The 27,119-nt window shown below is 36.1% G+C and overlaps 2 protein-coding genes across 3 annotated transcripts in view; one reads left to right on the top strand and one right to left on the bottom strand.

The window, feature by feature from the left end:
• LOC143904486 (inactive tyrosine-protein kinase 7) overlaps positions 1 to 18,166 on the bottom strand; it is a 60,979-nt gene extending 42,813 nt beyond the window's left edge. The window contains exons 1-2 of one of the 2 annotated variants that reach the window (XM_077419212.1): positions 17,823 to 18,166; positions 4,673 to 4,972 (exon numbers count right to left, since the gene is read on the bottom strand). In XM_077419212.1, coding sequence (XP_077275338.1) covers positions 4,673 to 4,972; positions 17,823 to 17,865 — 343 coding nt within the window. In that variant the 5' untranslated portion in view covers positions 17,866 to 18,166. Of the gene's footprint in view, positions 1 to 4,672; positions 4,976 to 17,822 lie in introns of both variants that reach the window. The other variant, XM_077419211.1, reaches the window with a different exon arrangement.
• Positions 18,167 to 20,482: 2,316 nt separating this feature from the next.
• On the top strand, positions 20,483 to 21,166 carry LOC143904508 (ATP-dependent DNA helicase PIF6-like). Its single transcript, XM_077419242.1, has one exon. It carries the CDS (start codon positions 20,483 to 20,485, stop codon positions 21,164 to 21,166), a length of 684 nt encoding a protein of 227 aa, XP_077275368.1.
• The last annotated feature ends 5,953 nt before the right edge of the window (positions 21,167 to 27,119 follow it).

The following is a 27,119-nucleotide window of genomic DNA, read 5'->3' as shown; positions in this document are numbered from 1 at the left end:
TCATTGAATAGCGAGTGCATACTTTATGAGGGCCGTGCGCCGCTGTACTACGACTCGTCGATTTTCGCCTCGTTCTGGAAACTCTCGAAAGAAACGTTTAACTCGGACGTTTCTGCGTGGATGGTAGCACAATGCGCACTCGAATAAGTAACGATATTAGCCATATTAATACCGAGTCCGGTAGTAAAGTAAAATTTCACTAAGAGCCTCCGCACATGATAGCGTAGCGTAACTTAACGTGGATCAACGCACAAGAAACGTATCAGTTATAGAGCATAAAACTTTCGTATGGTAACGTAACGTAGATCAACGTTCAAGAAACGTATTGATATATAACGCCGTAACCGATACGTTTCTTATGCTTTGACCCACGTTTCGTTACACTATACGTTACCATACGAAAGTATTGTGCGGAGGCTCTAATTCGATGTTCGACAGCCATCAAGCAGTATTAGACATGTGAGCGCGACTGTACAAAATTAACTTACACGAATCCAATTGCAGTGGAACAAGGTGCTCAACTATTTGTTTAAAGAAAGTTTTGTTTATCACGACTCGATATAATCGATTCTTGAGAGAAGATTATAGGTGTGTATATACATTAATAGTTTTTCGATCCCATAATTTTTTCCGGAGATGATTTAAGAAAATCAAAAGAGAATGATTACGTAAAAAACCTGAGTTAAAGTCGAAGATCAAATAATTTTACCTTTCACATAATATAGATTTAATAATTATTTTAAAATAAAGTAATTATTGACCGTTTTAAATTGCCATTAAAATCTGTATAATATCGACCAACACATTATGTATCGACTGCTATTACTATTGAAGCAAATGCTCTTGTCAGTTACGATGCAAGTAACTATTCCAATGCGCTCGTTAATTGAACGGAATTAATCATTACCTCAGACGACATTGATGAGACTATAATATAAAACGAAGCGTATGTATAGCAGTTTATTTTTCAAAATTGATTAGAGAGACAAGGAATATTTGATCGATATTGATTTTATAATATTTTAAATATTTCGCGAGAGACGAAAGTGTCTATTGGACGACCTTAGTATTTGTTTTCGTAACGAACGCTGTCGCATACACAAACCACTGTGTTATTATTCGCGCGACGTGACGACGCGAGTAAGCCAGGTAACGAGCGAAATGGGCTACAACGTCGCCTTTTTTTATCTCTCGCATTATTCTCTTAACGCGATCATGACAAATGTTAAAAGATATGCCAAACACCATCATATCTCACGATTATTAGCACGTGATTACGAATGTTAAAATAAAGAGTTACGATTCGTTTCGCGGATTCATAAATGTATCGAAGCAGCGATTATTTCTCGAAGCAAATATTTCGTGTGGTTTTGAGTAGGAGTATGTGGGGAACGACACAAAGAATTATAAATTGCAGTTTCGCGATATTTATAGGCGAATTATCTCTTAATTTGACAGTGCTTGGATTCGGATATACATATTTGATTAAAATATATGTAATTTACCTATCGTTTTGGGATTGATAATGCATAATAATACACTAAAAAAAAATTGTTAGATTCAAGAAAATTAAATTTGAATCAAGAAAACCCTTGTTTGACTATTTGCAAAAAAATTATTTTCATAATTTAAAACATTTGTATTTTTAGAAAAAAAACATTTATTAATGTAGAAAAATTATTTCTTTAAAGTAAGTAAATGTTATTTATTAAACAAAAAGTATATACTTCAATTGAATAACTAATATTTTAAACTATAAAACGCATTACAAAATAAAAGAAATTTTGTTTTTCAAATAAATATGCAAATGTTTAAAATAAGTAAATCTTTTTTTTAATGAATCAAAAGGTTTAATATTTCTACAGTAATAATAAGAAAATATATTTTTAAACCAAAAAACTGCTATTTTGAACAAAAAAATCATTACTAAAGTTAAAAAAGTAATTTTTTGTTTTAAGTAAATTGTTAGTTAAATTAAATAAGCAATACGTTTTATAAATTTTCAATAACAAAATATATTTTCAAATAAAAAAATCATTTTTCAAAAAAAAATATATTATATTTTCAAAATAAAAAAATTCATTTTTAAATGAAAACTATGTTTACTAAATTTGAAAAACGATCATTTTTAAAATAAATTATTTTTTTCTATATAATAAGGAAGTTAATTTATAAATCTACAGCAACAAAATATATTTTCAAATTAAAAAACCCATTTTTCAAAAAAAGAATGTGAACCAATTTGAACAAAGAATTTTTAAAAATACTACATAAAAAATAAGAATTTTAACCTAAAAAATAATTATACAGATTTATAATTGAAAAATAAATAAATAATATATGTGGGTGAGCACGCCCTGACTGGCGACCCTGAGTGAGAACACTGGGATTGGAGAAACTCTGCTGAGCGGCCCTAGTTATAGGAATCAATGTTGAATTTTAATTACGCGAAAATAATACTGGCGATGCGCCGCGTAGCGGGCGCGAGCCAAACTTTCTCGCCACGCAAATACATATTTATTTAAATCAAAATATTTAATATTTCAATGTAATGTATTTATTTCATCGAAAAATATTTTTTTATCAGTGTATCTATTCTATACTTTCGATACTTATAGATTCTAGTTCAGTTCTCTTTCTGACGTCGCACGTTTGACAAACTCTGATTTATCACACGCCAACATTTACTAAATCATAATATTTTTATTTTTTTCATTGAAGAAAATATATTTTTATATTTTTTATTATTACAGATTTTTTTATATATATAATTATTTGTCTACATTAAAAATATATTTATTTTATATGCAAGTAATTAATTTACTAACTTGAAAAAATAATTTAATATATTCAGATGTCATTATTTTATTTGGAATAACTTATTCTTTCCATTAGGTTTTGATTTAATTATTTTAATATAATTGCATGTTTATATAGTAAACCAAAGTATGTATTTTTTTCAAATAAAGAAATTCAGTTCGTAAATTTAATCAAATATTTATTTAATTTATGATATTAATATTTAAAAAGGCAATCTTTTTTATGTTAAAAAATGAATTGCTGTTTTTAAAAAAATATTATTTAAATTAATCTTAAGATAAAAACAATTATTACATTGAAATATAGAAAATAGACTTTTTCGATAACGTCACATATAAAATATCGAATTTTCAAAATCATAATTCTTCTTTATATGTTCGGTAATGTGGTTTAATTTTTTTCTAGCGTGAATATATGCATTTTAACTTTCTCGTACCAAAAAATCAGTTAATTCTTAAGACTTTGGTGTCATGAAAGGAATACCTTAACAGTGATTTGTGAGATTTGTGACAGTGAGATTTGTTGTTGAGTTTCGTGTTTGTTTTCGCGACGAAGCGTTGTGTACAAAGTCGCCGCGTTATTATTCGCACGGTGAGACTCAAACTGACATAACTTTCATAACGATATTTGTTAGGTTTCAATATGCCTCGCGCTTTAAATTTTACACTGATACATAACTCACTCATTACTTTCAAATTGAGAGCACGGACGAATAATCGAATTACGAATGATTCAAGTAATTCCTGCTTTAAATGAATCGCGCAACGTATTTGCTTCGATAAGTAATCGTCGCTTTGAAAACCGTGATATATTGTTTATTATAACAATATGTACAATATTTCACGGTTTTATAGTATTTGAAATATATTGCACCGTTTGAGATTTCGTTCATTGTACTAATTAACGAATGTCTGAATTCTTGAGCATCAAGTAAACGAACGTACAACAGCGTAAAATGCGCGTTGCGTGCAATTAATGTCGGAGTGTCGTACAAAGTGCCATGCGATTATCCTATTTTCGCAATTAGTACACGCCACTGTAACTAATTGTTTTCTCATAAGTGTTGTGTTTTATGAATGCAACGAATGAATCTGAGAGATAAAAGAGGCCTAGAAGACATCGGATGATGACGGAGCAATGACAGAGTAAGTAATTATTTTCTATTACCTCAGTTATTTGTAAAAATTTATCACAATAATCCATTTTCATGTCATCGGATCTTACGGAAATAATCATTCCGTTTCTCACCATTGATATTCCCAATTAATCTCTTATTAAAATGTGATTATTGAATCATTCGTGTCTCCAGATAAAATTTTACTCTGAATATATCACCTAGTACCTCTCTTTATCTCATTGAATATAGATACGAACCTGAAGTTAATTCGAGCGTTCATTATCAGACAGAACATTTACTGGTATGTATCTGCGTGTGTGTGTGTGTGTGTATATGTTTCATAATATATCAATTTGCACTATATTTTTCACGAACGTCGAGCTTTAATAAATTCATATATTTTCCCATTGCAACACTTAATTGAAATTAGTGCCATCAAAATTTGTACATATGACATTTCAAACAATGACTCATCTGTTGCAATTTTACCCAAATAAATCTTTACAGTGTGATAACTGTAATCAAATGTATGAAAATTAATGGCAATAGGCGTACGACTTATAACAAATTTTAAACTTACTATACGTCACGTACGATGCTGTAATTTGTAATATATAAAAAGCAAAATTTTTGAAACACCGCGGATAAAAAAATGTAATTACAAAATCAAAAGCAAGCAGCATAATTATACAATACGTCGCAAATATGCGCTGATATCTGAATAACAAGTCTTACATTGAACGTCGATCTTGGCGGGCGAGCTCTCGATCGAATAGCCGGTTTCCTCGTGTGTGGCCACGCAAACGAAGTTCCCGCTGTCCAAGATTCGATTGACCCTAGTGATATAAAGATCGCCCTCGACCTGATGCCTTCGCGGACTGGGAGCAAGCGGCTGTCCATCTATTTTCCACGAGTACTTGACGTGTGAGCTTGGCTGAGCCTCGCATCTCAAGCGAACCGGAAGTCCTTCGACAACCGAGTGTTCCGCAGGGCTCACCGAAAAGTAAAGATCGCCATCTTGGCCGTGGACAGGTACTGCTGTAGAAAAAAAAGAAATATCGTCTTGTTATAACAATAAAGTATCGATCAATCGGCAAACATCGGACATATATATTCAAAATCGGCCAAAAATCATTGTTTAACTTTGTTGTTACTATACTGAGGTACAAAAATTATTTCTTTAAATAAATATTAAAGTTTCCGTGATATAATCTTCTTTTCAAAGACTAAGTTTGAGCGACCAGAAGTGCAATTGAGTCACGTATCATATCGTTCGTGCGATTGTTGGTGAAAAGAGTACACATATGTGTCCAATTTCGTTGAACGATCACAGGAGGTACAAAGAGACGCTGAACGAGCGGCGTCGAGTACTCGGTGCAGGAGCAAAATGCCCCCAACGAGTTGCGCGCTCAAGCGATAATTTCTGTTCGTCGAGTGCCGAAAAAGGGAGATGAGAAAAAAGGCTAAATAGCCGGTATAAATGTACAATATGACACACGTATATGGTTCGTAATTCGCCAGTCTATGTCCGGGCGAGCGTTGCGCGAGTTTTGCATACACACAATGGTCGCATCGGTGTGGATTAAATCCTCTGTTCCGGGGCGAAAATCGATCGGTGTGTTTTCTCTGCGCCACGGCCGCCGGCCAGCAACACGTTGTAGTACGTACGTTGCACCGTGTAACGCGCACGCTGACTGCACCCGTGCCGTTTGCCGTCTCTCGTACACCATCGATCTCTCGTTTACGCAACGCTACCGCGTCTATGGAAGTATCTGGGAATAATTAATCCGTCGCGGTCATGATCGCGAAATATCGTATTGCGTACATTACTCATTTACACATATACGAAGGGCTTACTCCAATATTAGCCAAAGTAAGAAAGTGGCTGAGAGGCAGACCAGCCAGAGTGCTACTGCTAGGTGGCGTAAAGCTATAGAATTAAATAAAGATTATGTTGAAAAATAGATTTTTGTATAGCTAAAACATTGGGGAAAACTATGATGTGTATTTAAAACTGCAATAAAACAAACCTTGAATAAGAAAAGCAATGTGTTGCATTACTTATTGGACGCCCCTCGTATATACTTCACGTTTAAATTTCAGTAGATTACACAAGATCTGTCCTCGATCTCTAATCGCGTCGAGTTTCGATCGTTCGTAGTAAACGACAAATCGGTGATTTGATTAAAGAGTACGCAAAACGTTCAAATCGCTCACAAATCGGTTTATTTTTATTCGCTACGTTTAAATCTAACATTCATAATTGTTCTGAATGTTGTTACGACGCATCCAAATGTCGTCTTACTGGATATAAAATATAATAGATATATTGTCTAACGTTCGGCATAATTTATTCCGACTAATAACAAATGTCCCATGGAAATCCTGAACACTGTATAGTTTAACCGTCGTGCACTGGGAACTGGGAACCATAATGCATGGTCATAAATCTATCAGAGAGAGCGGGACCCCTAGCTCTTTTATTTATCTTCGCGCGGACCGTGCCAGTCTCTCCCTATCTATAATTGTGGATCCAGGTATTTCCTTTGGTCTCATACCGCCGCGGTATATATGTTCTATGGCTTTAAGTTTCATAACTGTCGAAAAGCGACGCGTATTCACATATCCATAAATTTTATGGGAAAAACTCTTCTTCGATTTAATAACGCTAACTTGCTATTTAATAATACCAACTTTTCGCCTAAATCTACATTTATAATAAAAAATAGGGCTCACTGTCGTTAAATTGTAAAATTTTTGCACAGCGATTACGTGGTCAGTATTGATTGATGTTATACGCAGTTATTATAATTATTACACGAATCTGTGAAAAACATGCATTTCTGCGCCAAGTTCGCGGTCAATGCGCGCGCAATATCAAAGAATTGATTTTGAATCGTCTCGCTGGAAGGCGAATTGCCGTTTTTCTGGTCTCAAAAGGCTAACAAAATATGGTCTCCCAAAAATGTCGTTGACTTATCATTCGTTGGTTCCCTGATTATACAATGAGAAATCAAGAGAGTTTCAGTTAATGCGGCAGGCTTTATGACAGTACCGCGCCTTTTCAACGCGATCATTAGGCGTTTATCTCCAAGCGTGATTCGATGTCAATCTTTATCAGCAAGAGAAAGAAAAACGGGAGAAAAAGCCGCGTTGCATCCTAAAAAAAGAATGCGCGTTTACGCCAGTCGTCTTGGTTGCCGGTCGTGAAACCTCCCCGAGGGGTAAACACAACCGCTTTTACGATCTACTCTCGAGATTGGCTTCCTCCCCGAGCTAAACATCTCCTTCTCCTTTCTCTTACTCTTCTCCGCGCCGACGACAGCTGCAGCCGCGCCGCTTTATAACGTTTACACAAGCGATCCGATTTTTCGACTACACTGCCCGATGCTGAGTGCCTGCGCATGTTCGACGTCTACATGATGACACGTAGAATCCGTCAACTGGTAGTAGAATAACAGTTGACGTAACGTGAATGAATGAATATCAAAAGAAGTGAAGAAGACCCAAAGCCTCCGTGAACACTATATAGATCTATCTAACCAAGAGCTGTTTTACGATTAGTTGGCAAAAAATCGCGTTTAGCCAGCAGGATTGCCACAGAAAATGAATTTTAAAATTCTCTGACTTTTCTATGTTCTGCAGACAATAATGGAGAATTTTCCATGATATGTAATCTTAAATTTTATTTCAAAAGCAGAGTTCAGAAGTAGGAATTGCAGGAAAGATAGCTTATTTTATTAGAAGCAACACAACCTTGAAAGTTTAGTAATATAATATAATAGTTGCTTTCCCATTTACATCAAAACTCAGATAATTCTCACTTGTGACGTCATAACTCAGTTAAATGCACGTTCTTTTTGCATACTGGCAAGTGAGATTCAACTGAGTTTTTATCCACAATCGAGACCATGTGCTTTAATGAATCTAATAAACTCACATTAAAAGTGAGGCTATAGATCTATATTATTATGCGATAGCTTTGTCACCAAAATAAGCAGGTATATACAAAATGACATATCTTACCTGAGTATAAAATACATAACTGAAGGCCGGTTGTTCCAACCTATTGGTAAGCTACCTAATAGTTAAATCATATGTCTATCTTTGCCCAATGTAAAGGATAAACAAAGACATACATATGATTTAACTATTAGATAGTTTAGCAACAGGCTGGAACAACCAGCCCTGAGTGACTCAGATCATTTGAGTGTAAATGGAAAACAACTAATATAATCCTGAATGCAAATTCAGGCTATCAAAAATATTGGAATTAATAAATATTGAAAAAAAGAATGCAGTTATGAGGAAAAGGGTGATTGAATAAAAGCACTGAATAAAATATAGATAATTATTTTGTTGATTAATATCGTAAGAAGAAGCAGGGGCAGACGAAATAGATGAAAGAAATAGACGCGAGAGCATCTCAAAGGTAACACTCCTTGTCTCCTCCTAGTAACACGTAAGAAATGACTTGTAAAGTGCGCGAGTTTTGAACGCATTTGACTAAATGTTAAATATAATATTTGAAAAATTATAAGTAAGCTTTAGAAGCATTTAAAAATAGTCTAAGAGCATTTGTGAAAATTGTGAGCAAAGTTTCAAATTCCAGGCTTTATTTCGCTGATTTTTCCAGGTTTTTCTTGACCAATTCCATGACTTTTCTCGGTTTTCCAGGTCTGTGGCAACCTTAAGCTAGGTACATGGGCGTAGCTAGACTGTTTTTTGGGGGGAGGGGGGGAGGTAGACTGTTTTTCTAACTTGAAAGAACTCTCCCCATTGGCCAAGTTCTTTCACCTAGTTACCCCCCGGATTAAACCCTTCAGATTAAAAATAATTAAACAATATTAGAACATTAAAACAATAACTGTGAATATTTATACTTATTTTAAAAGAAATAAACTGAGTAGGTAATAAATAACAGATCATGAAAGTCTTTAAGCGATCCTTTGTCGCGAAACGGCCCAGTTCTTTTTCAACTAAAATCTCTTTAAACATACAAAAACCTCTCGATTGTGATTAACTAAATAGCCATTAGTCATCTGTCATTTTTGTTCTACATTACCTATATTAGATGTTTCTTGAGCTACTGTTCAGAAGTAAATCTCTACATCTACTTCTATAGAAATGAAATGTGAGATGAGGATTTCGTTACTGTATATCATTGAACTATCCTACCAAATATTCAATTCTTTTTTCTTTGCTCTTATATAGGATTTGTGTTTTCATGTGCAATTTTTATTTATTTCTTAATACGCTAAACTGTTATCTACTATTTCTCGCTTTTTGGGAGGCCTGATCCTCCAGCTCAGCCCTCCCTTCTTACGCATGGCTAAGTAATTAAACAAAATTACAAGAACTTTTCAAATAAAATAAAAATTAGTATAATTAACTTGTAATTGAATGAAAGCGAAAGCATCTCTCACATTATCTTGTATTCATGGCTATTCTTAAAAATATCTTATATGATTTGAAATAAGTATAAGTAAAATTAAAATATCACTTTGTTTTAATTGTAACGTCGTTATATAAAAAAACTTAAATATATTGCGATACTATCGAGATATTTCTGATTTTAATCCCTTAAGAACTCTAAGGGCATCATGAGATAATAATAAAATGTCTTTCTCTTATGTGCGACTCCTTCCGGTGAATCAAAAGCGACGAGAAAGTAACTTGTCTCGGCGCGGGCGCAAAGGGTTGTTTATTCATAGCCGTCTAGGGTAGTTTCGCGAGCACGAGTCTCTCTCATCGGAGCACTTCTCGATTATTATTCGTGGTACATGGCGCACGGGTCCCTCTTCCAGACGTCATAGGTCTAGAAGGGAGAAAGTTCGTGCCGGTATATAGAAGCGGAACTTGGCTCGTTATGCGTGCTACGGAATCTTTTTCCCGATGTGTATACACGCGACCCAAGTAATGACAGCCTTTTATCGAAAGATTGCCTTTGAAACCGTTAAAAAGTTTACGAAGTTCCATAAAATTATCTGTAGTAAGTTTTAAATCGGATATAATGACAATTCGACTTAAGTGCATCCCCGTACTAGGATTAGAACATTAATAACAGTCAGTCTTTTGATAGAACATCTGAAATCAAATTGGTTCGCCAATATTGATATATCATCATGGTACATGTTTGTACAGATTGCATGGACATTCCTTTCTATTAATCTAGTTAATCCAATGTGTCTTAAATATCGATTTTAAACTTTATGACTAAACTGAAAAAAAAATTTGTTTATATTAAATAAACATATTTATTTTAGTATTATTTCCTTGATTTAAAGAAATACTTTGTAACTTTATAAAGAATTTATTTTATACTTGCAAATATTTATTTAAATATTAAAAATATTTGTTTAACATTTTATTTTTTTGTTTTTAAGTATACAAATTTTTAATTTAAAGATTATTTTTTCAAAAACAGCAATTTTTTTTACATGAAAAGCATTGCCTTTTTTAATATATATAATAATAAAACAAGTTAAATAAATATTTTACTAAATTTACGAACTAAATTTCTTCATTTAAACAAATTAGATACTTTGTGCTTTACTAAACATGTAATTATATTAAAATAAATAAATAAAAGCTTAATGGAAAGAATAAGTTATTTCAAATAAAATAATGACATCTGAAAATATATTTAATAATTTTTTAAATAAATTACTTGCACGTAAAATAAATATATTTTTAATGCAGACAAATAATTATAAAAATCTGTAATAATAAAAAATAAAAAAATATATTTTCTTCAATGAAAGAAATAAAGTATTATGATTTTAGTAACTAATTGTCTTCAAATAAAATTTTTAATTTAAATAATATTTTTTTAAAAACAGCAATTTATTTTCTAACATAAAAAAATTGCTTTTTTAAATATTAATATCATAAATTAAATAAATATTTTACGAACTGAATTTCTTTATTTGAAAAAATAGATACTTTGGTTTACTAAACATCAATTATATTAAAATAAATCAATCAAAGCTTAATGGAAAGAATAAGTTATTTCAAATAAAATAATGACATCTGAATATATTAAATTATTTTTTCAAGTAAGTAAATTAATTACTTGCATATAAAATAAATATATTTTTAATGTAGAGAAATAATTATAAAAATCTGTAATAATAAAAAATCTAAAAATATATATTTTTCAATGAAAGAAATAAAAATATTATGATTTAGTAACTGTTGGCGGGTGATAAATCAGTTTGTTTTCTGTATAACGCGATTTTATTCAGATTACTATATCGATTATGATTACAACGATTACACGTGGTCAACCGTGCGACGTCAGAAAAAGAACTGAACTAGAATCTATAAGTATCGAAAGTAGAATAGATACACTGATAAAAAAAATTTTTTTTGATGAAATAAATACATTACATTAAAATTAAATATTTTGACTTAAATAAATATTTATTTGCGCGGCGAGAGTTTGGCTCGCGCCCGCTACGCGGCGCATCGCCAGTATTATTTGCGCGTAATTAAAATTCAACATCGATTCCTATAACTAGGGCCACTCAGCATAGGTTAAAATTCTTATTTTTCATGTAGTGCTTTTACAAATTATTTGTTCAAATTAGTTCAAATATTTTATTTTTTTGAAAAATGAGTTTTTATTTAAAAATATATTTTGTTGCTGTAGATTTATAAATTAACTTTCTTATCATATAAAAAAATAATTTACTTAAAAAATATCGTTTTTTAAATTTAATAAACATGGTTTTTATTTAAAAATAAATCTTTTTATTTTGAAAATATATTTTCTGTTTTTGAAAAATGAGTTTTTATTTGAAAATATATTTTGTTATTGAAAATTTATAAAATGTATTGCTTATTTAATTCAACTAACAATTTACTTAAAACAAAAAATTACTTTTTTAACTTTAGTAATGATTTTTTTTCTTCAAAATAGCAGTTTTTTGGTTTAAAAATATATTTTCTTATTACTACTGTAGAAATCAAACCTTTTAATTTATTTAAAAAAAAAATTTACTCATTTTAAAAATTTGCATATTTATTTAAAAAACAAAATTTCTTTTATTTTGTAATGCGTTTTATAGTTTAAAATATTAGTTATTCATTTAAAGTATATACTTTTTGTTTAATAAATAACATTTACTTACTTTAAAGAAATAATTTTTCTACATTAATAAATGTTTTCTCTTTCTAAAAATACAAATGTTTCAAATTATGAAAATAATTTTCTTGCAAATAGTCAAAACAATGGTTTTTTAAATTCAAATTTAATTTTCTTGAATCTAGCAATTTTTTTTTTTAAACAAAATTAGCTCATATGCAAAACTCACAAATAAATGCGATTACATCTTAGGTGAATTTTTTATTATATAAATATGTGCTGCACACACACACACGCACGCACGCACGCACGCACGCACGCACGCACGCACGCACGCACGCACGCACGCACGCACGCACGCACGCACGCACGCACGCACGCACGCACGCACGCACGCACGCACGCACGCACGCACGCACGCACGCACGCACGCACGCACGCACGCACGCACGCACGCACGCACGCACGCACGCACGCACGCACGCACGCACGCACGCACGCACGCACGCACGCACGCACGCACGCACGCACGCACGCACGCACGCACGCACGCACGCACGCACGCACGCACGCACGCACGCACGCACGCACGCACGCACGCACGCACGCACGCACGCACGCACGCACGCACGCACGCACGCACGCACGCACGCACGCACGCACGCACGCACGCACGCACGCACGCACGCACGCACGCACGCACGCACGCACGCACGCACGCACGCACGCACGCACGCACGCACGCACGCACGCACGCACGCACGCACGCACGCACGCACGCACGCACGCACGCACGCACGCACGCACGCACGCACGCACGCACGCACGCACGCACACACGCACGCACGCACGTACGCACACACACACACACACACACACACACACACACACACACACACACACACAAACGGAATAATAATAGTAACACGTATATATCGAGCTTTTCTTCGAGCCTTTCTAATTTCCCAAAAGGCTCTCGCAACGCTTCTCTCCCCCTTGCAGTAGAAACTTCCTGTATCAATTAGAACGGCTCTTAGCGCGGATATATGTAATGCACGCGAATACATAATTCATTGCGTGCACGTAAAATGCGCACTTTATCACGCGGCTCGCAGCTGGTAAACCACGCGGACATGAATTATGCGTGAGCCATCATTTACGACGAAACTCGCGTGTGCATAAAAAAGAGAAAAATTCGCCACCTTGCGTATCTCCACCGATCCTTCAACATCCCCTTGCATCATCCGCGCGCACAAATCGCCGTAGGTTTTCCACGAAGGTGCCGAATGTCTCACGTATGTTACGATCTTTATATGAGACGCTGGCGCTGTTGGGCGCAAATAATTGTGTCTATCGTACCACCTTTTAGACATTCCGAGTGCCATAAACAGTTCACGCTCTCAGGACGCTTTCGCGGCTCTGAGGCTTGTCCTGAGAGCCGCTGCTCCCGAGAAGCTAAGCCGAGACAGGACGCGTATACATAAGACGCGTTTATTAAGAGAGAGAGAGAGAAAAAAAAACGGGAAGTACAGGAGGATAAAAAGAAGCAAAGGCAAGGAAACGCGAGAACCCGGTGAACACTGACGCCCTTTTAGCGAGGGTAAAGTGCAACCGCTCGCTTTTGCCCTGGGGAAGCATGAACGAGAGAAAGAGATATAAGATTGGATAAATAAACAGTCGCATACCGTCAAAAAGAAAAATCGTCATTATTTCCTGTTATTCAAAGTTAATTAATTTCTTTCTGCGGTATTAAGTAACAATTTTTATACTTGTTTTAATATTACAATCTTTCTATTTCCTTATTCGACTCTTTGCTGGTCAAACAAATCGCGAAAGCGGGAACAAAGTTACCACGCTGCAAAGTGCCGCAACTGCTGTGCACGCAGGGCGCTCGATGGAAAACAAATACAAGAAAGAAAGGGAACCCAGATCTTGTTCGCGATTTCCATTCACGGGAACCGGTCGAAGGGAGAATTCATTCGATGGGAGGAAGGAAGAGAGATCCGATGCGAGTGTACCATTTTCAGAGTACGCATAATGACAACATGAGCGAACGAATTTCAAAGAATCCGCCGTCGTCTAAGTATTGGGTGCCAGCTCGCTCTCCCTTTTTGCTCGCTCTTTGAAATATATTATCCGCGCTTCCCGGGCGCTATCGCGGAGGTCATCAAACGCCTGCGTTCGCGGTGAAGCATTTTACACGCTTTGAGCTGCCGTGGGCCGTGGCCCCGCAATCGACGGCGGCCGGGAGGGGAAAAGACGCCGGGGAGAGAGGCGTGCTTCCTGCCGAAAGACGAGCCGGAATTTCAGTATCTCGGACGATAGAAAGTTTATCTTACAATTCCACGTGCCCGACGGGACGACAAGCACCGGATGAAGGAGTTCTGTTTCCAAGAAAATTGCGCCGTCCGATGGGCGTGCATCCCTTAGATAACGTCGATTCGATATCTCGAATCCGCGCCGTCCGACGCTCGTTATAGTAATTCATTATCTGCGTTCGTGCAACGTCTCCTTTTGCTGTTTAAAAGGCGTAAGTCTTTTGTAGTCTTTTCAGTTTCTGTCGAGGTTTCTGTTTAATACGGAAAAAACAACATTTTTAAAAGTATCGCGAATGTAATTATTTGCGTCAAACACGTGTGATAAATGTAAAGGTGTCGCGGCGAGATCTTGAGACGCTCAGAAATAATTGGATTGAAATTGCACGTACTTTCTATGCGCATCCGCGTCGCAACTGCAGTCGCAAGAACAGTCGCAACGGTCGCAACACGTCCGAGTACGTGCGGCGTGTCGGCGACCGGTGCGGCGCGGCGCAGCGGCGGCGTTTCCAAAAAAAGATCGTAAGTTTCGTTCTTTATACGTGTTACGCGCCACCCGCGTCTTTATTAGCCTCTTTTTCTCTCTTTGTTACTTTCCGGAGTCGTTTCAGCAGTCTAAGGGATCAAAGGACTAATATAATTTCTCTCTCTTTTTCCCTCTCTGCCGCTCCCTGCAGCGAGACACGCGTACGCTTACGACATCACGCAACAAGAGGAGGAAGAACGTACGAGCGAGAGCGAGCGACTAATAACTCGCGAGCGGGAAGAAGACGTGAAACGCGCCACGTCGCGAGTAATCGCGCGACGCGCTAAATAACATTCGGCGTATAAAATAAACGCGCGCGCCGGCCGCGTACAAAGGACCCATAGTGACGAGCGGTATAAAAAAGTCGTCGTTCGCGGGAGAGGGAGGTAGAGGACGAGCCGGCGAGAAACAGAGACAGGAGAAGAGCGAAAGAGAGTCCGGACTTCATCACCGCACGGGGAACGAGAAGAGGACGATAATCGCGCGAGCGGGCGACGCGGGGGGCCGTGCTCCGACGTGTCCCCTGCTTCCACCTATCTTCGTTTCAGAGGCACGGGACGTCTCCCGAACTCCTGCGGTCCCGGTTTCTCGTCCGTAACTCGAGACGTGTAATTAGGAGCACCGGACCAAGATGAATGGCCAAGTGGTGCCCGGTGAATGGCGCAGCCTGGACGGGACGAGTGAAAGAGCGGAGAGAAAGGTAAAGAGAAGAAGAGAAGGGGGAGGGGTATCTACCGAAGGGTAGCAACCACGGGGCACCATAGCGTACTCGAGGGTTATCTCATACATTGCGCGCACCCCCTGTCTTTCTTTTCTCTCCCTCTTAACTTCGGTGGTGCCCGATATTGGGTACAGATGTATATACCTACGTAATACCGCACTACCTCCCCCTTCCGTCCGCCATCCTCTCCTCTCTCTCCCCGCAATGTGCGCCGAGTCTGCGTACACTCGTCGCTTCTCGTGTAGGTGTGCGCGGCTATCGAACCGGTTCCTCCTCTTTGAGAGGAGAACCACCGTCATGGTGGAGAGTGGCAGCATCCTTTCCTCACCACTTGGATCCCGTCTCGCCGTCGAGTCCTCGTGAGAATCGAGGGAGGATCCGCGAGAAGGGCGCAAATTGGCCAGCTCCGATTTAGATGAGAGAATAGGTTTTTTTTTCCTCGTAATTCTTCAATTTGCGTTGCAGAAAGAAAGTTGTGACTTTTCCCCTCATTTCTATTCCTTTTTTTATCCTGTCTGAAAGGCGGCGCGATAGCCGAGATAGTTGATAGAGAATGATAACCAACGATAGGATAACAGGTTCTTAAATCTCTTAATCAAACAAATTCTTAATCTCACTCATGAGTTCGATGACAGCGATGGAAGTTTGAGGGGAGAGTAGCATACAAATGCCCGATTTGTCATTTTTGTGCGGAATGCGAGCAATATTTGCTAACATTCCGCAATACTCTACTCTTTAAAAGTCGAAGAGTAAAATATCACTCAAAACGAGTGAAATGCAAGTGTAATAAAAAGTAAAAATTGAGCCTGTGCACTTCGAGTGATTCGCCACTTGTAAGAAAGTGTAAAATTGCGTTCTATAAGTTGGAGTGAAAGGGCGCTCTTTTCGCGTACAGTAGATCAGTGTCTGTAGGAGTGAATTATGTCTTCAATTTTGAGTGGAAAATTTCACTCTGTTAGTCATTTATCAGTCGATCTTTAGTAAATCGTGATTCACTACAGCTTTAGAGTGAGATCGTATCATTCCGGTAGAGCAGCCGCTCTAAAAATTTGAGTGAAAAATTCACTTCTATATTATGAGTGCCCGCATTTACTCAAATTAGAGTGACAACCCTCTCTTTTGGAGTGACTATCGCAATCACTGTAATGTATTAGTGATATATTACTCTATGAGATTTAGAGAATATATATCGCGTTAAAAACAGTCGTTATAAAGTGCCAACAAGAATAATCGACATGCAAGCAATTATGCGCAAAATAATACAATGCCTTTCACGCGAGGTACAAGCGCGACTTGAGTGAAAATAATAAGCATTTACGAAAGAATAGTTTCTCTGACGCACGCGAAGGGATCAAAGGAGTCTTGCAGGACATTCCGAAATCTCTTTATGCATCACTTGAGACGATGTTAATCGTACGCTCAAAAACCAGTCGGGTAACGACGGAAATATTTCACTCGGCGAGTTACGCGATTTTATCGCGAAATAACAGCGTGCATCGAGCGTGTAACAATGCTCTCGGTGTATAATGTATCGCGCTTACCGTATCGTGCCGATGCATTCGCCAGATACCCCCGCGGTTTCTTCGCGCACGAAATGATACCCTTCCGCCCCTTTGGCGATATCCGACCGGCGTAACTTCGAATCTACGGGTCCGGTCTATCCCCGAATCAATAGCGCCATAAAATCCGGGACGATTGTAGGAGAATCGCTTGCGCGAGGGCAAAGGAATGATTCGTGAACTCTTTTTATAAACATAAAAATACTTCTATACTCTTTGAAAAGAAACTGGAACTCTAATCAAAACTACAGAATTTTAAAGTAGAGGTGCCAACTTCACACACCCTAATTCGTGGCCGCTCCGTAACGCGCCTCCGATTTTTCTCTCCTTTTTTTTCCTTTGTGAATTCAAATCGGTCCGGTCGGCCAGGGCGCGCGATTCGAACTCAATTAGCCGTAATTACAACGTCGGACGGTCAAAGAAGGAAGAGGGAAGAGACCGCGCGCGGTAACCGGTCGGAGCGGGCTGGAATCAGCGAGACGATCGGCGCGGGATCGCGAGACGGCGAGAAAGGAAAGAGAAGAGGAAGGAGACGTCGTTACGGAAACTTCGATCGGCTCTTTTCCTCCGCGTGATTCATCCCGACGGGCAGACAGACCCGCGGGAAGGTCAGTGGGAAGAGAGGGAAGAGCTTTGTGGTACATTCTACGCTACTCCGTTCGGTGCGGTACTTACACACACAGACAAGCAGGCTCAGCAGAGCTGCGATGCGCCGCATCTTCCTAGATTGCGCAGATCAGCCGGGAATAATGTGTACACAATTGCTATCGCGCGCGCGAGGGACAGAGAAAAAGAGAAACACCCCGTGGCCGTGTGGTGGAATTCACGTTGCGATCATTTTCACGCCTGGTAACTTTACGATGTACTACACGCGAGACAAGATCGAACGAGAAACGACCAGCACGAAGAGACGCGCGATACTGCGGCGGACGAACCCACGCCAGCGCGAAGCGACCCCTGGACGCACTCGGTTCGCCTCGCCTGTCAGCGCGATTGCCCGTGTTGCCACCAGATAACGCAACCTGTCGGTCACCCCTAAGGGATAACTACCCCTGTAGAGTAGCCCAATTAGCAGACAAATTGAATATTTTTCAATTATTCTTTTTTATATAATTTGAGAATTATTTAGGGAAGTTTAAAAAAATTATTTAAACATTTGGGTAATAATATTTTTTTGTTATTAACAAAATTTTATTAAATGTCAAATTAGCAGATAGCGACTATGTTTAATGTGTACTATAAATAGAATCGATTAAAAATTATTTGGGGATGTCATCTTTATTATAATTTTTATTTGGAAAAAGTCGGCTTTCTCACCGATTTGACTGAATTTATAGGTACGTGAGTATCAGACAGAGCATGCGCAATGACATAAAGCATGACGTAAAGTGCGCAAAATTTAAAATATACTTATTATATACTATTATAATAAAAACCGATAATTATTCAGAATAGGGCCTTTTCCGAATTTTGATATTTTTTTGCGGTTCTCTTGATAAAAATCTATGTTGTGACTGCGACAGTGATAATCAATCGGCGGAATCCGAAGAATATGCGTAATCTTCAATTTTCTTTTATTTAAAAGTACATATGTACACGGGAGAGAGGCTCCATCACAGGCGAAGCTCCTCCCCCGCATAAAAAAAGCTAATCTAACTCCAAAGTTATTTCTAAAAATTGAAATTAAAATTTGATAGAAAAAACTAATCTAACTCCAAGTCTATTTTTGACCAAATTTTAATTTCAGGTTTTTCGAAGTAGGCTTGGAGTTAGATTAGTTTTTTTATGCGGGGGAGGGACTTCGCCACTCTTACATGTGTACTTTTAAATAAAAGAAAATAAGTAGGTTTCTTCATCCCACAACTGTCAATTTTGACAATTAATAACACTTGATAACTTTTGTTTCATTTGAGAGCGACGATTTTAACTTTTATATTCGGATTTAACACGCCAAAATACACAATATTTGTTAAGTTTTAGCCAAATCGGTAAGGGAAAGTCACTTTCCTTAAGGGGCACAACTAGTGTGACTGCCCAAAAAAAAGGTGATTTTCGGGAATTTATTAAAAGAAAAGTATTGCATCGAATGTTTTGAAGTTTTGAGAATATATTTGTGTATAAATGATCTATGTGCAGTAATTTTTTTGTATGAAAATAATCAATTTTCAGCGACTTATGTGTCATCTCCCTAGTCTCCAAAAAAAAAAGTTCTCCCACTGCTGCAGTGATTGCGGCCTTCAGAGTGCCTGAAATAAAAAAACAAAAAATGTCCGTTAAACTAGAAGGTATTTCCCGTATAATGACGTAGAATTATAAAAAAAAATTAAAATCCAACAAAATGGCGGAGTTTTGAAAAAAAATTTCAAATTACACTTAAAAATCTCGCGGTTTTTTGCATGGCAGCTTACGTCGTTTACAATCAACGAATCACAATAAAGATATGCACACCAAACGTGTATAATGAAGCGTTGGTTTTGATTAAGGATATATGTTTAGTAATTGCTAACAAAGGACTGGTAAATTTGGGTATGTGTGCTCCGAATCGATTTGCAAATGACGTTTATGATCGTGATTTACAACGTGAAACACACTTCGATATTGATGATTTGGGTACATTTGTTGAAACGAATCTTCCGAAATTGGTTCCAGAACAACGAATTGTATACGACACAATAATGCAAGCAATTACAAATCAAAGCGGCGAATTATACTTCATAGATGCGCCTGGAGGTACAGGCAAAACTTTTCTTATTTCACTCATTTTGGCAACCATTCGATCACGGAATAAAATTGCACTGGCAATTGCATCATCTGGAATTGCGGCAACGCTTTTGGATTTGGATGATGGTCGAACAGCGCATTCAGCACTGAAATTGCCGTTGAATTTGCAATTAAATCACTGATACGCCAACATGCAATATCACTAAAAATTCCGGAATGGGCAAAGTTCTTAAAGAATGTAAACTTATCATATGGGACAAATGCACAATGGCTCATAAAAAAGCATTGGAAGCGCTTGATCGTACATTAAAAGATTTGAGGGGAAATGGACAGCCCTTCGGTGGAGCACTAATTTTATTGTCTGGTGATTTTCGACAAACTCTGCCAGTTATATCACGTTCAACCCCCGCTGATGAAATTAATGCATGTCTCAAATCATCAGTTTTATGGCGACATGTAAAGAAATTGACTTTAAAAATCAATATGCGTGTTCAATTACAAAATGATGCATCCGCCGAAGGTTTCGCAAAACAATTGTTTGATAATTGGAAATGGGAAAAATGGAAATCGATAGATCTACACAATGTATCACGTTGTCAACAAACTTTTGTAAGATGACATCAACCAAAGAAGAATTGATTCTAAAAGTTTTCCCAAATATCGCGTGTAATTACAAAAATCATCACTGGCTTAGTGCACGTTTAATATTAGCAGCTAAGAACAATGATGTAAATGCCATCAACTTTAGCATTCAAAACGGAATACCAGGCGAAGCGACAACGTATAAGTCCATTAATACTGTAATGAATCAAAACGAGGTTGTCAATTACCCAACGGAATTCTTGAATTTATTAGATTTGCCTGGTATGCCACCGCACAGTTTAACATTAAAAATTGGCGTGCCTATCATTCTTCTCCAAAACATCAATCCACCAAGACTTTGCAATGGTACAAGACTTTCGGTGAAAAAAATGATGAACAATGTCATTGAAGCTACAATTTTGAATAGGAAATTCAAGGGGGAAGATGTACTGTTGCCATGTATTCCAATGATCCCAACAGATATGCCATTTGAATTTAAACGTTTGCAGTTTCCGGTGCGACTCGCTTTTGCAATGACGATCAACAAAGCACAAGGACAATCGCTGAAAGTGTGTGGGCTATATTTGGAGAATCCGTGCTTCTCACATGGACAACTGTATGTGGGCTGCTCACGCGTCGGAAAACCTTACGATTTATTCGTTTACACACCAAACGGAAAAACAAAAAATATCGTGTATCCTCAAGTACTCGATTAAATAAATAAAATTAGAAGGACAGTTTAAAATGTTTTCGGGATGAACATGAACACGTTCAATAAAAAAAAAAAAATGTATATTAATTTTTCTAATTTCATTGAATTTCCGTATTTCTGAACTGATCTCGACGTAGAGCTTCTCGCGGTGAGAGTCGGACAACGGTAGAAATAATTTGTCGGGTAAAAAACGTAAACAGTTTCATAATTTTTAATAAATTTTGGAAATGATATTGATTGGCCACACTCTAATCTCGGAACTGGAACATGCTCACAGCAATGCTTAGAAGCCGAGCATGAAGAAAAAAAGAGATAGGTTGCTCAACGTCTGTTTCTTTTTCTGTCTGGACCCTGAGCAACCTATCCCTTCTTTCTTCGTGCCTGGCCTCTAACATTGCAGTAAGCATTCTAATATAGTACAGAGTTCACTAATTGTCCGATTGGGCTCCTCGATCAATGAGCGTAGATGCACTTTTTGGTATGCGCTGCCATAATATGCATTAAATGCGCATATAATGCGGGACAAATAAGCGCTTTAAATGTGTATTTACGATCCGCATTTAATCCAAAGTTTAATGTACATTCAAAACGCATTGTATGCGCATTGGCGCTCCTTGGGCGCTTATAATAAAAGTAAAAAGTGGCATACAATTTTGAATTGAATCGATATATTTACGGTTTTATAGCATTTTACATCCCTTCATGATTTTTAATTACATCTGACCAGATCTGGATACATTCGGTAAATAATTATATCTCGACAGATCAAATTATATCTAGTCAGATCTGATTATATCTGTTCAGATTTGGCCAGACAGAGACAATTTGCATATCTGGCCAGATCTGATAAACCAGATATGGTCATATCTCGGCAGATCTAATTCTTTAAATTTTTCTCGAACAGCTATCTCTTTCTAAAGTTTGTACACTTTTCTACATGAGAGAGGTAGGAGAAACGCGCAGTCTATTCTTACTATGTCTATATGGTCGCGCTGCGCTATATTTCGTGTTAAAATTTTTAAACATAAAATTGAAAGTACAAAAAAGTATTTTGGCTGTACTTATAAACGTAATAAAAACTAAATTTTTTATTTGCATTTTGATCATTATAAATCTTTCTTTTTAAATTGTTTGTGGTCTTGCAATTTAAAACATAAAATTTTATTGCTTTTATTAATATTTTAAATATTACAAAAGTAAATTTTGTATATATATATATATATATATATATATATAGTCTTGTTTTAATATTAAAAAAATAACAAAAAAAGTAACGGAGTCGTTACTTTTTAAGTAACAGTAACGATAACGAATTACTTTTGATAATGAATTACAATTAAAAGATTAGTGCTAAGAAAAAAAGCCAGTATTACAAACGGCTTTAAGATCCCCCTAAGCCCTAATCCCTAAGAAATTGACCAATCACTGTCTGTAGAAACGCTCAACCAACTACCCGTCAGTATTTCTTTTCTACGGTATAAGGGCGGCAAATAATCAGCATAAATAATTTCGACAGTAGCTACTGATAAAAAGACGTTTATTATATTCGTAACAAAAAACGGGGTGAGATCGACTCGACTAATCAAAAACAGTGTGACGCGCGCGCTTACGTGAGAACTAGGCGCTGTATGTACACATCAATTGACACGTTGGATGAATTGGTACAGAAAACTCTTGTCTATCAAATACGAAATAAACCTGGAATTTTTGAACGTGTTTGATCCATGGATATAGGAATATAGGGATGTAGTATAAGCCCAGAACATAGGTGAGGGGAGTGAAGTCGAAATGCGGGGGGTTATGTGCCTAAATTTCATTGGTTACAATTGTGCGCATGCTCAGTATCTTGTGCCGCGCCAATCGTCACCGGCAGGTTAAAGGTAAAATAATAAGATATACTTAAATTCTGCTGTAAAAAAGTTAATGATAAAAATATTATATAGTGTTATCGTATATATATTATGAATTATAAACATATTTATATTTGTAGGACGCGTAATATTTGTAATTGTAATTGTAAAATAAATACTACTAATGAGTTTAGTCTATACTGTAAATAAAATATAAAAAATATTACATTAATATAAAGAATAGTATTTAATTATACTTCTTTAATTATATTTATAATCTTCTACCTACTTCATGAGTTATGTCAAATAGTAAAAACGTAAATTGATTGTAAAAGAATTTATATCAAGGTATTTATTTTAAGTTTGCAAGGAAAACGGTTTATCCAAAAATGGCCCATAAAGTAGCATTAATTAAACACAAACAGAGATAATAATATAAAAGTTAACAGAGATAATAATATAGAAGTTAAGTATATATATATATAATTACGATAATACACATGTATATTACAAAGCAATACAATTTATTTCGAATTGTTACAAAAGTTAAAACATAAAACAGAATAGATATACTAAATTATAGTTTATTATATTATTAATGAACCCATACTGTATTATATATAAATAAACAAACAAATAATTACTTACCTTTAAATAATGTAAATTTATTTAAAAAATGACGTCGACTTTTTTTGATTTATCTTTGTCAATACTATTTAAAGTAATATAATGCAGACGAATTTTGACATATTTCTGTATGATAGTTCGAATTAAATGAACAAAATATTTTACTAATACTATATTATTTTATACAAATACTATATTATTTTATACAGAATTAAAAATAAACCTAACCTGTGAAATGTAATCTTCCGATTTTTATCAACGTTTATTTGTTTCCAATTTTGGCAATCGGATCGATTTTTACAATTTGGCACATAACATTGCACCATTTTGCTTTTTTTTCCTTTTTGCTAACAAAAAAAGAGTATATTTGATGATTGACTCACTGCAAACTCAGTCTCACTGCAAACAGTCTCACTGCACTTGCGCACCATTACAGCCAATCAGATTTAGGCACATAATACTTCGTCCCTTCGTCGCGCAATGGCTTCCCCCCCCCCCGTGAACTCATGCTCCATCCCTATATTCCTATATCCATGGTTTGATCTTCAACAGAGAGAAGGATGAGAGGCGCAATGACGGCGATTTTCTTGGGACGCTTTTGCAGGCCGTACAGTAGCGCCACACATCCACTTTCAGAAATTGGAACTACGAGTCACATCCACTTTTCGATGCTGTCGATGAGAATTTGGTTCATGTCCGTGCTATGTATACATCCATTTTTCGATGTTGTCGGTCTTTGGTGGTTTGTGTCGACACGATATTGTCGCCATTGTCAGTCTTTGGTGGTTTATGACAACACGAACCACCAAAGACCGACAATATCGAAAAGTGGATGTATACATAGCACGGACATGAACCAAATTCTCATCGACAGCATCGAAAAGTGGATGTGACTCGTAGTTCCAATTTCTGAAAGTGGATGTGTGGCGCTACTGTACGGCCTGCAAAAGCGTCCCAAGAAAATCGCCGTCATTGCGCCTCTCATCCTTCTCTCTGTCTTCAATGAGAAAGCCTGCCGAATTGTGTGTTGAAATAAACGGAGGGCACGTCGAACATCTGCTGTAGAAACAGCTTTATAACTTGGAAATAAATGGTTTTTAGAGTATTGTTTATTAAAACTTTTTGGTTTTTATTTACGAGTACTAGATACTAGAAAGCCTAGAAGAGAGAGGTGTCAACGGGTTATGTGACCAGTCCTCCGTGATTGGCTGGTAACAATATGTAACGTGGACATTGAGAGATTACGACGTCAATACAAAAGAGCGCAAGAGAGGTCAGACTCGTCTCACCTCTTCTACATTGGCGTCGCAATTTGCAATGTCCACTTTACATATTATTGCCAGCCAATCACAGAGGGCTGGTCACGGTCACAACCCGTTGGCGTCTCTCTCTCCTAAAACTCCTAAAACTACATACTGTTAAAATTTGATACCACCTTTTTTGAACACTCTGTGTGTATATCGAACATATCAACATATATATCAAACATTAATAAAATAATTATACACATTATTTCGGATCCCTTTAGTCAATTTTATTTATGCAAAGTGCAAGGCAATTGCACGCAAACGTAATCAATTGAATCTTTAATTATGATTTGTGTATCATATAATACTGTAGGCCATTAGCAGGGTTGGGAAGTAACGCGTCACTCGCAACGCCGTTACCGCTACTTTATTTTTATAACGAACTGGTAACGACGTTACTTTTTTCTTTTTGTAACTGTAACGGTAACGTAGTTACATTTTTTCAATAGTGGTAACATTCGTATATTCTCAATCTTCAGTCTTCGACCGATATTCAGAGTCCGTTGCTATATTTAAGATCGTCTTAAGAATAGTTTCCAGATATCGCAAACCAATCACAAAGCTGTATTAGTATAAGAATAAACTTTATGAATATACCGGCTTTGATACCGTGCGCTTGCCGCTGCGCTTTTTCGTGTTAAAAATTTTAAACACATAAAATTAAAAGTACAAAAAAGTATTGACTGTATTTATAAATTTAATAAAAATAAATTTTTTATATAAATTTTGAGCATTATAAAACCTCTCTCTTTTATTTGTGGTCTTGCGATTTAAAATATAAAATTTTATTTCTTTTATTAATATTTTAACAAAAAATATTACAAAAGTAAATTTTTTAGACTGTGATCTCGTTTTAGCATTAAAACAGTAATCGAAAAAGTAACAAATCGTTACTTTTTAAATAATGGTAACGGTAAAGAGTTATTTTCAAAAAGTAACTTTTCCATCCCTGGCCATTGGTTCGTATAAAATAGAGATTATTAGAAATCATTGGAAATCAAAATTGTGAGCAGATATCCTCCTCCAAGGGAAATCTTCAATTGTTCGAAGCACAGAGTTAGCCAAGTAACCTTAGTAAACCTTCAATCTCATCTTATTTTTATATCATTATTTATAATATTTTTAATCTATGTAAATATAAATAAATCATATATGTATATGTATAATTATGTTATATATATGTATATAAATGTATGTGTATATATACAGGGTGCATCATTTATAATGTTAATGACAAAAATATCTCATAAAATATAAGTACATTATATGAAAAAATGATTTAGACAAAACTTGTTTGAAATCAAAGGGGACACAAAATGGTACTATTCGTTTCATCATAGATGGCTCTAATATAGGTCAAACAAAGATCAACTTTATTATTTTAAATAAAAACCCCTATTTTTCATTGTATCATCTTTTTCTGCTAATTAAGTAGAACAACTTTTGTCCGAAACATTTTTTATTTGCCTAATACTTCATAAGATATTAAAGGAAAACTTGGCAACTTCTTCAATATTTAGCATATAATATCTCAATAATAGCATGTAATATCTCAATAATTGTTTGCCAGAAAAAAAATGGTACAAGACTCTTTGACTTAATTTGGTCTGAAGAAGTATACATAAGTAATAAAAAAGTTGGGGTACTACTGCAACAGCATATTCTTCAGACTAAATTAAGTCACAGAGTCCTGTACCACTTTTCTCTCTGGCAAACAATTATTGAGATATTTCGGGTTTCTATTTAAAATAATAAAGTTCATCTTTGTTTGACCTAGAGCCATCTATGATGAAACAAATAATGCCGTCTTATGTCTCCTTTAATTTCAAACAAATTTTGTTTAAATCATTTTTTCATATTTTGATGTATATTTTGAAATATTTGTCATTGAGATTATAAACGGTTCACCCTTTATATACAGGATATTCCTACACTTAGGGCCGATTGCTTCAACCTGTTAGTAAACTAACTAACTAATAGTTAAATCATATATGTGTTTTTATTTTTTCTTCAAATTAAACAACAAGGATAGACTTATAATTTAACTATAATATTAGTTAGTTTACCAATAGGTTGGAACCGGCCCTTAGTGCTAAAACTGGTAAAACAGCTTTAGCACATAAAAACAAGTCGAAAATGTCTACTAAACATATGTTCGACATATGTGATGTAG

This window comes from Temnothorax americanus, unplaced genomic scaffold, assembly GCF_048541705.1.
Source record: "Temnothorax americanus isolate GAGA-0224 unplaced genomic scaffold, ASM4854170v1 Scaffold53, whole genome shotgun sequence".
Taxonomy (NCBI): domain Eukaryota; kingdom Metazoa; phylum Arthropoda; class Insecta; order Hymenoptera; family Formicidae; genus Temnothorax; species Temnothorax americanus.
This window is presented reverse-complemented; position numbering and strand designations above follow the sequence as displayed.

What these genes read in the sequence shown, in the direction of transcription:
- LOC143904508 (XM_077419242.1), top strand. Translation starts at nt 20,483, where the DNA reads ATGACATCAACCAAAGAAGAATTGATTCTAAAAGTTTTCCCAAATATC.